This window comes from Calonectris borealis, chromosome 13, assembly GCF_964195595.1.
Source record: "Calonectris borealis chromosome 13, bCalBor7.hap1.2, whole genome shotgun sequence".
In the NCBI taxonomy this organism is placed as follows: Eukaryota; Metazoa; Chordata; class Aves; order Procellariiformes; family Procellariidae; genus Calonectris; species Calonectris borealis.
Window position 1 is genome coordinate 23,960,184 of NC_134324.1, and position 12,113 is coordinate 23,972,296.

General features: G+C 46.4%; 1 protein-coding gene across 6 annotated transcripts in view; it reads right to left on the bottom strand.

The window, feature by feature from the left end:
* ENOX2 (ecto-NOX disulfide-thiol exchanger 2) overlaps positions 1-12,113 on the bottom strand; it is a 55,038-nt gene that overhangs the window by 1,207 nt on the left and 41,718 nt on the right. For 2 of the 6 annotated variants that reach the window (XM_075162618.1, XM_075162619.1), the window contains 5 exons: positions 10,605-10,712; positions 9,713-9,769; positions 8,404-8,512; positions 6,776-6,861; positions 174-3,684 (listed from right to left, as the gene is read on the bottom strand). In XM_075162618.1, the coding sequence (XP_075018719.1) occupies positions 3,553-3,684; positions 6,776-6,861; positions 8,404-8,512; positions 9,713-9,769; positions 10,605-10,712 (492 nt within the window). In that variant the 3' untranslated portion in view covers positions 174-3,552. Of the gene's footprint in view, positions 1-173; positions 3,685-6,775; positions 6,862-8,403; positions 8,513-9,712; positions 9,770-10,604; positions 10,713-12,113 lie in introns of those variants that run through there. The other 4 variants (XM_075162616.1, XM_075162615.1, XR_012675648.1 and 1 more) reach the window with 3 other exon arrangements.

Below are 12,113 nucleotides of genomic sequence, written 5' to 3' on the forward strand. Positions count from 1 at the left end.
CCCATTCGTGCATCGCCTCGCTGCCGGTCTTTGTCACCAAGGGTAAACTGGTGTTGCTGTGCTGCACCAGGCGTCCACCCCAAACATTGCCATAATTAGCAAACTCCATCTGCTTTGAAGAAAGGAGGAGGTCACGGACCTTGAATTCAGTGCCTGTTGAGTAAAACATCAGAAGAGGCTGGAGAGGAAGCAGGGAGCGTTTCGTAGCTGTTTACCACTGATCACCTGCTGGCCTCATATTTTTGAATGCTCTGGAAATTTACTACAAGGACAGTGAAGCCCCGTGTTGGCAGAGGACTTGGGATGGAGCACCTCCTTTCCTGCAGCAGGCAATGTAAGCTAGGTGAGGAAAAGAAAGCAGCAGGGCCAAGATTTGCCCATTAAAAAAAGTTTATTCCTTAAAAATACAATGTTCACCTGCAGCGACACAACCATTCAGAACATTTCTTTAGAAGGGTTTTCATCTGCTTCCAGCGTAGCAAGCCTCCAGTGTCAGGAGCAAGGAGAGCGGGCAGCCTGGTCCCAACAGAAAGGTTCCTTTCACCCATTCCCGGTGCCTGGCCCTTGCCAGCTCCTCCAGCTCCCGGAGGCACCCACTGCCAGAGCCCTCTCTGGAGACAGAGTGGGTTTGGCACCTGCAGTGGCATCCCACTTCCCTCCTCACTGTCCATGGAGCCCAATGGCAGAACAGATTTCTCCTGGTGGCAAAGAGCACACAAGGTTTCAGGGAAACCTCAGGCCCTCTGGAAGGGCCTTGGTAAAGAAAGCCTGGAGAGGGGAAGAAGCAGGACCCAGGACTCATCCGGCCCTTTCTTGCTTTTACAGCACAGCCATCGCTCTGTAGGTCCCAGCTCCACGCCCTCCTGCTGCCCCACAGAACCACCTGCCTGGTCCACCATGAAGCTGCAGAAGACAGTCCCAGCCACACCTCAGAGGAGCTCCCCCCAGCTACACCAGCTCCCACAGGATGGGTCTCTTGCTGGCCGAGACGGCCTGTCCAAATCACGACTCCCACCCCGCGTGCCGCAGCCGACACTCGGGAGGACTGGAGCATAACGAGCCCTTCTGCTGCATTAGCTTCCACATTTTAGGTTAAATCCAGCCACCGCGCCCCGCTCATCCAGCTGATCTCCTCTGGATAGAGTAAGGACATGCCTTTCCTGACTCCTGGGTGCCCCGACCATGTCTGCCCTTCGAGCTCTAAAACCGCCCAGTTTCCTAAAGCTTCTTTCCTGATTTTCCTAAGGAGAGGTCTCTGCTGAACACAGACTACCCTGTCCTCTCTCCGCCTGGCTGAACGCGGTGATGAAGGGATGGGGGGAATGGTGACAAGTTCCTGCCCGGCGCAGCAGGCACGTCTCCTCCGTGACCGCCCCACCTGCCCGGGTGCCCTTGCATGACAGGCACGGGGCTCTGCAAGCGGAACCGAACGACGAGGACGATGGTTCACCTAGCTCGGAGGAGCTGCCAGGGTTAAGTCGGCCTACGCCCTGCGTCAAAACTGCTTCCATAAAGAAAAAGAGACGGGTCATTGTCGTAGGAGACTCCCTGCTGAAGGGAACAGAAGGCCCAAGATGCCGACCGGACCCACTTCTCAGGGAAGTCTGCTTCCTGGGGCCCGGGTTAAAGATGTGAAGAGAAAACTTCCTATTCTGGCAGGGCCCTCGGATTATTATCCATTATTGGTTTCTCAGGTAGGCAGCGATGAAGTCGCAATAAGAAGTCTGAGGGCAATCAAGAGAGACTTCAGGGCCTTGGGACAGCTGGTTAAGGGATCGGGAGCACAAGCAGCGTTCTCCTCTGTCCCTCCAGTTGCAGGGAATGATGAGGGAAGAAACAGAAGAGCCAGCAGATCCATACCTGGCTCCGAGCCTGGGGGTTTTGATCACGGGCCGGTTCACACAGCCCCAGGCCTGCTGGCAGCAGTCGGGGTACACCTGTCCCAAAGGGGGAAAAGAGTCTTTGCACAGGAGCTGGCAGGGCTCGTTGAAAGAGCTTTAACCTAGATCTGAAGGGGGGAAGGGATAAAGCCTGGGGGCGGCACGCCAATGTTTCAGGCGTGTGTTAGCAAGGTCCCTCCGTCTGCTCCACAATGTGCTGAGCACGTTTGAAATGTCCCTGTACTAACTGGTGCAGCACCTTTGCCATCTCAGTGTGGGCAGGGGATGGAGATCCACACAGCAGCAAAAACACAAGGGTTGTTCATGTGTTAGAAACCGAAGAAGCACCTAAGAACAGTCACGTAGGAATTAGGGCTTCTCCCCCAAAAAAGGTGGCAGGATCAATAGCCCAGCTGAAGTGAAGCATGGGCAACAAACAGGAGGAGCTGGAAGCCATTGTGCAGCCAGAGGACTATTATATAGTCGCCGTCACGGAAAGCTGGCGGGCTGACACACAACTGGAGTGCTGCAGTGGATGGCCACAAACCCTTCAGAAGGGACAGGCAAGGAAGGAGAGGCGGTGGGGTAGCCCTGTACGTACAGTTTTGGGGCCAGTTCTGTTCAATATCTATCAACGATCTGGACGAGGGGATCGAGTGCTCCCTTGGTAAGGTTGCAGACACCACCAAGCTGGGCGGGAGTGTTGACCTGCTGGAGGGTGGGAAGGCTCTGCAGGGGGACCTGGACAGGCTGGATCGATGGGCCGAGGCGTTTTACCCTACATCGTACTAACCTTCTGCAGAGCGTTGGGGAGGAGCCTGGCATTTACTGAGAAGACGAGCAACAGCCTTTGGGAAGATTCAGGAGAAAAGTCTGTGCTGTTTGTAGCACTTCCAGAAGCTTGGTCTCCAAAGCAAAGTGGGTGGAGAAATTTGGTGGTAAGCCATTACTAAAATAGAGGTCTGATGTAGGCTCTCTGCTCCACCCAGATCAATAGAAAATTAAATACCCTTCCCATGTAAAAAATTTACAGACTGACTCTGCAACGCACAGACCACCAGTGTCACTGCCAGAATCGCACTCGGCTCCTAGTGACACTGCCTTCATCTTAGCTTAACTGTTAAACCATTAGTAGAGAAAATGGCATGAAAAAGAATCAATTGTTTGACTCAGAGAACTTTGAGCCATCTAAATCTTCTTCTGTTTAAACATGCCTCAGTTTTTAATCATAGAAATGTCTAAAAAAACGACTTTTTTTTTTCCTTTTGGTGGTTCTAGAAACCAGAAAATGCCTCTTTGTTTTTGCTTCAGAGGACAGTCTATAGCTGTTCCTACCAGTAAAAAGAAGGTACAGGATGAGAGATTTGGGCACACAAAACACATAAAACATTGGCAAAACATATAGGCAACACGCTGGGCTTAAAAATGTCAGACATGAACTTTTTTCACAAAATATATTGAACAGCACTTGTCCGTTAACAAATAACTGATCAGAGAAGCTAGAGAACTTGAAGTTTCTTCCAGTGCTGCTCTGGACTTAAAGTTTCACTTACATATTATACCACCCGAGTCTGTGATGCGTGCAAGATAATCATCATGAACAGAGGTAAGAGGCATCCCACGTTTTCTTGGCGTACATATCCTGCTGCTGTTTTCAGTGTTAAGTCAAAGCTCAAGTCATTTTCAGTCCATCAAAGCCACAAAACTTCCACCTTTTCTCTAGGCTGGCCCCAACCCCACTCAGCTCCTGCCTGAATGTGTTCTGCAGCCGAGTCATGAGAACTTCCACTTCCGCGGTGCAAATCTGTGAAAACAGAAGGAAAACATCACTAAAAATGAAAACGCTTTTGGTTATGGAAGCCCTGTAACGACTGGCGGTATTCAAGCTCAAACACATTTAATTGCTAAAGTACACCTAGACGTCCTGTCCAAATACTCATGGTAATAACCTTGGGACAGCACGAGTTGTGCTACTGCAACACTTCAGGGTGAGATGGATGCAGATATAACAAACACGAGAAATAAGGGTAAAAGGACTGTCCTAATTTTCCCACTGTGAAATGCAAGATAATGGATTAAAAACTCCCAAGCATTTAAGTAACTGAACAGTTAATACTTTTACTACTGCTGCAAGAATAGAGCTCTCAGTAACTGGGTATAGAAATCAGGGACATGGGGAATTTACATTCACATTCTGAACCGTCACAAGCATTCATCTACAGCGCAGCTACCGTGTCCCTAACGGCACAGGAGTTGCTCAAATAGAGCTAAGATACAGGATCTGGAGGTTACACTGCTGCAGAAAAGAAACCTAAATATATAAGGGGGCCAGATTTGCTAGAGCAGGTCAGACCGAAGGCTTGTCAAGCCAGACGCTTGTTTCAGGTAGTGACCCATGGTGGAGAATGATCCACCCAGTTCCTGCCCCCAACCAGCCCCAGGGACGTCACCCTGCCGCCCTTCAAGGTGACTGGTGGCACCTTTCTTCAGGAAGCGCTCTCTGCTGTAGCTTTGTAAGCTTCTGTAACACGGCGAGTGGTAGGAAGCATAATGCGTTACAGGGTTTTCTCTTACAGCTGACCCTTACTTCTAAAAACACTGGCAAAGTTACGTGTTTTCTCAACACTGTGCCCTGTAAGAGCTGAAACTAAAGCCTCTGTAGTGTTTTCAAGGGCTTGAAGCAGTGCACGTACCTGCCAGCATCTTTACCCAGTCACACACCAGCTATACAATCTGACAAAAGTCAATCACACATAGGCGGGCAGGCCCGTAAATTTGACTGCTCTGGCATTTACTAGATACAATTAAAGTTCAGCGAGTGAAAAAACTTTTAAGATGCTGCAAGTTAACAGTTTCAGGACATATAAAGAGTGCAAAGGCCGTTCCACCTTACATTCAATTGCCTGCAATGGTTTTCTTATGGCAGCAGAAAAATTAAGACTTTATTTGTTATATTCACCAGAATTCAAGATTGCTTCTGCCGTGTATTTGGGACTGCTTTGACATACGCTCAGAGCTATCTCTGCACAACCACCTCATCCACCTGCGGGTCAGGTAGAGCATTAGGATGTATTTTTGGATAAAAACATGGATATTTTCCAACATCGCTGCACTGTCTGCTGACCTGCTGGCCTTCTTGGCGAGACTGATGGGCAGGGAACAGGGGAAAGATATTTCTCTTCTTTTCCTGCTGGCAGCTTCAAGAAACCAGGTTCTGCTCTCAGGTGCTCCCCCCACTCCTACCCCACCTCCAGCCCAAAGATCTGCTAGACGTTCAAAGCAACACCCCCAACTAATGCCTAGCTCCTGCAATAATCAAGAGGGAGACAAAAGAGCTAAGATGTAACCTGAAGAACAAGTGGGAAGACCTTTCAAGAGACCAGGCACAAAAGACCTGTGCAAGTCAGCAGGCTGATGTGTTTACCTGAGCGTCAGCGAACAATAAAAAAGACTGATGCCTTTGCAGAGGTTAAAGGATGCACTTTTCACAGGGTTTTTCTGCTAAGCTTATTGTAGAAACCTCCAGTAGCCCTTTTCTACAGCGCAGATCCCAAAGAGGAAGCGCCAGAAGTCAGAAGAATGATATGATGGCATTTCTTTAGAAGCTCCAAAGACAAATAAAGGCAGCTGTTTGCCTCATAAACAAATTCAGAACTAGAATGAGAAGAGAAATTATTAGATATGTCTTTAAAGGGCTGGAGTGAGCCTGGAAAACACAGGCCAGCAAGCCGTGCTTTCTTGGAATAGGGAAAATTAAACAGTAAGTTATAAACAAAAGCAGCTGAAAAAGTTCCAATCACAAGAGCCAATTCCCACGCTGGTTAGTCTCCTGTTCCTGGGGCACTTTAAGGAAGACAACAGAAGAACGGTATAGTAGAGGAGCAAGATGTAATTTCCTTGAACCTTCAAAAGCCTTTGCACAGTCCCTCCCCATCTACTCTGAAAAGGAGTCTGAAGCCAGTGATACACAGAAATACTGCAGGAAACAGCAGCTTCTTGTACTAAGGAAAATGCATGAGCGCTGCTCTTGTTATTGCCCTTCCTGAGTCCGGCACCTGGGACTCGATCCCTCCACTTAGCAGAGACCCCTGTAGCAGGGTCTGTGATTCAGTGCTTTGCTTTTGCAGTATAAGGCCCTTGCACAGCACCCTCCTAAAAATGACTTCATTGACAGTATCAAAACAGAGGCAGAAAAGGCTCAGTGAAGGGCTACAAGATCAGAAATATGGAAAAAAACTTTGCTCAGAGACACAAAAACAGTATGACTGTTCAGTTTAGAGAGAATATATACAAACAGTGGCATGGCAGATGTTATAAGATAATAAATAGTACACAAGAGGCGGGTTGTTTGCTCTTTTCCTTAGAGGTCATAAGGATAAGGGAAACAAAGACAGAAAACTTAAACAGAATAAACAAAAATATATTTTAGATGGAGATTTCAAAGATGGAATTCACTGCTGCAAAACACAGCTACTGTCAAAGGGTCTTCTTGAATTAGGGGCCGGATTACACATGAACATGGGCAGTAAGAACATCACCTTCAACTCTGTATTTAAGTTAACATTAAGCTATGTAAGGGCTAAGCCAGAAGCTGGGCTGCTTTGAGCAACCTGATCTAGTGAAAGAGGTCCCTGCCCACGGCAGGGGGTGGACTAGATGGTCTTCAAAGGTCCCTTCCAACCCAAACCATTCCGCGATTCTAAGGAAGTTCACCCCTTCCCTTGCCCTTTCCAGCACATTACTCCAGTTAATGCACACCACTTCTTACTGTCCAACCCCGCACCGTTCCCAGGGAGGGAGTGAAGCTCTTTACCAGCCACCCAGACCGAACACACTCGGGGCACAAACCCACCGCCCAGGCTGGCTCAGGGAACTGGAAGTGTTGGTACACCTACTTTGCTGTCCAGACGCTGCAGGTAGGAACAGATGTACTCTATGCTTGCTCCAAACGGGTGCACGTGAAGAAACGTTGAAATTATTCCTGGGGAAAAGAACACCACAAACGTCATTCTCATGAGATAAGAGCCAGCTGAGAACACCAGCTCTCTGTTACTACTGGCACAGCACAGAGCGATCTAATTGGGCTTTTTTTGTTTTAAGTACAGTGAGGTTTGGCTCATAGACTGCAAAGGAACAACAGCTAACCAGTGCAGCTGGTTAGCACGTAAAGCACACCTCACCACTCTGGTTCCTTGCCGAGTACTGGTAACGTACCCAATGATGCACCACACTGACATTATCATACATGCGGGGATGCAAGGCCCAAGGAGAGTGAAAGCAGAGCTCTCCTCCAGCTGCACCATCAAAGGTGAAGGAACAGGAAAAGACAGAAGTCAAATGGGCAGAGCAGCAGTGGCATGTGTGTCCCATCCTGACAGTTTTGCAGCATTCAGTTAAATAGAGCAACCCAAGTTTGCACTCTGTCACGAAGAGACTCCTTTCCAGCTCATGGCCAGGACTGTATATCAAAAAGACTGACTTGCATTTCTGACCATCATCTGCAGAAAAAGGCTGTGCCTTCGGTTTTCCCCAAAGATCCTTCCCTCTCAATGCAGAAACCAACCCATGATCTGGCACAAACAGATCCATCTGGATAACAATAAATGATTTATTGTTATTCCAAATCAGATGTAGAGGGATGGCTAAGGAGAACTTGGCTGAGTGACAATGAACTAAAGAAAATGCCTCGTCCCATCAAGTCAAGGACTTCTGTTCTTCCTTTTCAATGATCCAGAAAATCCCCAACTATCCAGTGCTTTGGACTGAAAAGCTGTAGCATGCCATGTTAGGTTATTTTTCAATATTACTAGGAATAGACAAAGGGGGAGGAAATAAAAAGCATAGCAGATACACCTGCACTGTAAATCAGAGGACACCAATCCCTTCGTGAGCATCACTTGAAAATGTTGCCACTATTTCTCATCCCATGGAGCCCAGCCTTCTCTGCCTGCCACCTTTCTCCACCCTTCCTTCCTGCCTGGCTACAGCTTCTAAAACTAGAAGAGCTTATCTGCTTGGGGTCCTTGGCACACCATGCCTGACCCGACGGTGTGCCTCACTGCTGTGTGGGTCCACAAATGTCATCCACACTGTGAGGTGCCACAATGCTCAAGCCGATTAAAGTCTTAGAGCCTGTGACACTGCTTAGGATCCTGCAAGGTTGATTAGGCTCTAACCGAATGAAGACAGACCCTCCTCTGTAACTTACTACCTACTACTCCCAGAAGAGCAACTTGCACTCCAGCACGTGCTGACCTGGGCTGTCACTACACACAAGCCCCCCTTATATGTGTGCGGTTTTGACTGAAAGGTGCACAGCACGAGACTTCCGCGTGAGCAATGCACAAGGTGAAACCCTGACCCCACCAAAGCTCGAGGCTTTCCTTGGTTCCAGGACTTCCACCTCCATTGGCACAACCAGAGGAACAGGAGGTGGCCAGTGGGAGCTGCAAGGCCACCTTGAAGTAAGTCCCACTCAGTTCAGGTCTCCAGCATTGTCACCAAGCCCATCAAAAGAACTTACCAACTAATAGAACTTCTCGTTCAGATTTCACAGGACTATTGCTCAATGTCTTCTCAACCGGACATTCCTTCTCCTGGCTGCACGCACAAACTCTGGATGTGCTGCTCTCCTGCAAAAAAACCACGGGCCTGTTCCACACACCAGCAGCACAGCGGGCACTCTTGCACATCAAGCAGCAGCTTGGTCAGACTCGACAGTCTGTATTTTTGTTTTCCTGTTTCTGTGAGTCATTGCATTCATCGCATTGCTGCATCTACTGTTTATTTTGCAAATGCTTCCAACGAAGCCCAGCTATGTTCATGCTGCTGTGTCTGAATTATCAAGTTGGATTAAAAACCCATGATGTTAAGCAAGATGCCACAACACACACTTTATCAGCCCTGTTCACTGGTATGACACCTGCTCTAGAAGGGCCTTATTTTAAACAATAAAAAAAAAACAGGCAAGAAAGCAAGCCTTGCAGTGACTAATTCAGATGCAGACATTTATTTTTCAGATGCCTAAACTGAGGCGATATGATTAACCAAGTGCCCAATGGCTGCCAAGTGTTTAGGATCAGACTGTCCTTGATTTGAGTTTGTGGTACTGAATTAAAACAGAATTTTGCATAATTTATCATCCCCAAAATAAACACAAGACTGCCAGCGATGCAAAGACTTGGCGGGTGCACTAAAAGCAGGACTTTCTTTTATTCCTAAGTTTTATGCAGAATTCCAGTGGTCTGAGAGCTACAGACAGCTATAATTGGAGAAATGGACTGGACTTGGGCCAATAACAAAGATAGAATTAAGCGGTCCTTTGGGTTTGCTTAGCTTCTTACGCCAGTGCAATTCTCAACTACACAGGACTGAAACTGTGCAGTCCTGGCCTAAGCAGGCTGTAATTTGCTTCTGCAGGAGAAAGTAAAGGTCTGCACTGTGGAAACGGAGCTAGCTTCAGGCTGACACAGGGACTGCAGTTCAGCCAGCAGTGTTGTACTGGAAACGCACTGCCTGCTTTCTCTTGGAGATCCAAAGATCCAACACGTTTTCGAAGGTTAGTTGAAATAACAGTGCGACAACTTATCCTGCACACCAAAACCCATTTCTACACCAGCGTTGCAAATACCTACTGTTCTTCCAGCCAGCAGCTGCTAGCAATGGATAACTTGATGATTTTAATTTGTATACAGAGACAGTCTGTATGTACCACGCTCCTACAATTCACAACAAACCAAGCTTTAAAAAATTGCTCATTTTACAATGAGGTGTCATTACTTCCCTCTCTAAGATATTCTGACTAAAGTAGCAGAAAAGAAACCTAGACTTACATTCCCTTGACAATCAGTTGCATCTCTCTCCTTGTCCTCTTCATCTGCTATGCTTTGCTATATATAGGCAAAGAAAAGGAAAGATTACTGATGATAGTCCGTTATTTCTGTTTTTTGATATCAGGCACTGAAGCTCCTGCACTGAAGATTACTGGGATACAAAGCCATTTTTCATTACTAGAAAGACATTTATTATCCTTCCAGCTCAAGGCACAAAAAGATGGGGCTAAAGATTGAAAATCTGAGACAAGACCTAGGATTTGGCTCTATGGTCCTCAGTGAGAAGTGCTGCGTAATGTTTCTTGTCTATCCTGTATAATTGTGGCTGTGCTATAGAGGAGAGGACCAAGCACGTTTAGATTCATCTATGGATCCACAATCAAAAGACAGAGTGGATCATACCTGAGAAGAAACAGTAGGTATTTACGTTTAGAATAAATCCAGCAAGCATAAGAATATTATAACACTGACAAAAACTTCCAATTCAATAGTGTTTTATGGAGGTCAGATCAAAACACGTCCCTAAAAGGCAAACCTAAAAATCAATGTTTGATAATTGAGACTCTTTTTCTTATCTTTTAAAGCTCAGGTTGCAGAAAAACACATTTCAGCTGCAATACCACTGTATACTATAAAATGAAAGTTAATCTTTTATTTATACAGTTGCTTATGTAGATTGTCTCACTGGTATATGAAGCAATCAGCAAGTTCATTACTGATACACATCCTTCAACTTGGCAGGTAATTTTTTCATAGGTTTCCAAAGGCAACTGCTCCTAAGCCAGGGCTAGGCATCTTCTACACTCTGTCCTTCACTGCGCTCGTGACGGACCATGAAATCCAAGGATTGGATTTACTACTGAGCATAAGGAAGCACTGGGACGGCACATACCTGCTCCTTCAGGTTTTCTAACAATGTTTCTATTTTTAGTTTGTCTTCTTTCACTTTTTCTAGCTCAACTTCTCTCTTTTTGTATTCATCTTGTACTTTCAAAAGATGCTGGAAGAGAAAAGATAAACTCAGTTCTCAACCTGCCTTTCACCTCCTACTATTTAAAGAACATAAAATGAGTAAGGGCTTTTCATGAAGACCAGACAGATCATATTCAGAATACTTAACAGGTTAAGTATGCAACAAGAAGAAATCTTTTCTACAATGTACTTTAGGAACGTCTTTGCCTATTAGCATACCAAAATAGCATGACTTTGTAAACATGGGGCAGTAATTCCATTATCAACTTCACTGTCCCTGAAATAAAGCGTGTGTTGTGCACTAGACTGCGGGCCTGGCCCCTGTTAAAGCTAAGTCTTCCTCTCCCCCAGTTTGGTTCATGCTATGGCCGTACAAACAGGCAGCACATGGGAAAGAGCAGCACAGAAACAAACGACCTGGGGAAGTCACCTTAGAGCCTTCCTAGATCTCTAGCCCCATGTTAATACAGAGGTGTCTTGCAATTTAAGAAAATACGCCGAAACAGCTACTAGATAAGGAGATTTGCACTATTATTTGCACAATTCCACATTGCAGAAAAACGCGAAGACTGCTCCCCACCCTGGGCATCAGCCCAGCAGCGCAGGGTGCTTGCAACAAACACCGCAGCAAGCGGTGCCCTCCCTTGGCTAGCAAAGCTCAGGAGAAACGTGGGTAGTGAATCACAACCCACATCTCAGAGGTAAGCAGAATGAAATTCTCAAGCCCAGCCTGGTGTCTATCAAGGAGAACCAAGCTGTGGTTGTGGATACAACAGTCTGCTTTCAGAGCAAATTTGTACTCTTGAACGCGTCCACAGGGAAAGCAGATGAGTACAAAAGTTCAGTTAGAACAAACCAACACAGGCGACAGAGGAGAAGTATGATTGATCTCCCATTAGAGCCAGAAGAAAACAGTGCTCAGCAAATTGCTAGCAGTACTGGGCCTCCCAGAAATAGGTAAGATCAAGTCACCAGGAGGAGAAAAGCTTAAATGCTAATATGGCAAAGGCACTAGCCTAGCACCTTTCCTAAGTCAAACCAGGATACATAAATATATATATATATTTCAGTGACTGCTTTTTTCCATGCTTAAAACACCCCTAATCAGTTGTTTAATATTTTTATCCCTCAACTAGAAGGAAAAAAAAAAAAGAAAAAAAAAGATTCATAATCCTACTTATTAATAGTTACAAACAAACAGCGTTTTTTTTCACCAAGGCAGTTCCTCCAGTGTTCTCCCAGCACCATTCATCCTGGTAGCAGTGTAAAGAGAAACTTGACCTGCCTGACACCTGCAAAAAGGGAAATCTGTTCTGTCCTGCAATTCCCTCCTGCACTGAAGGCTGACGGTGACTACAGAAGGCTTTTCCTGCCAGCTCCAACATCACAAGCACCAGTGCTGTCAGTTCATATGGCAGGTTCACCCAGA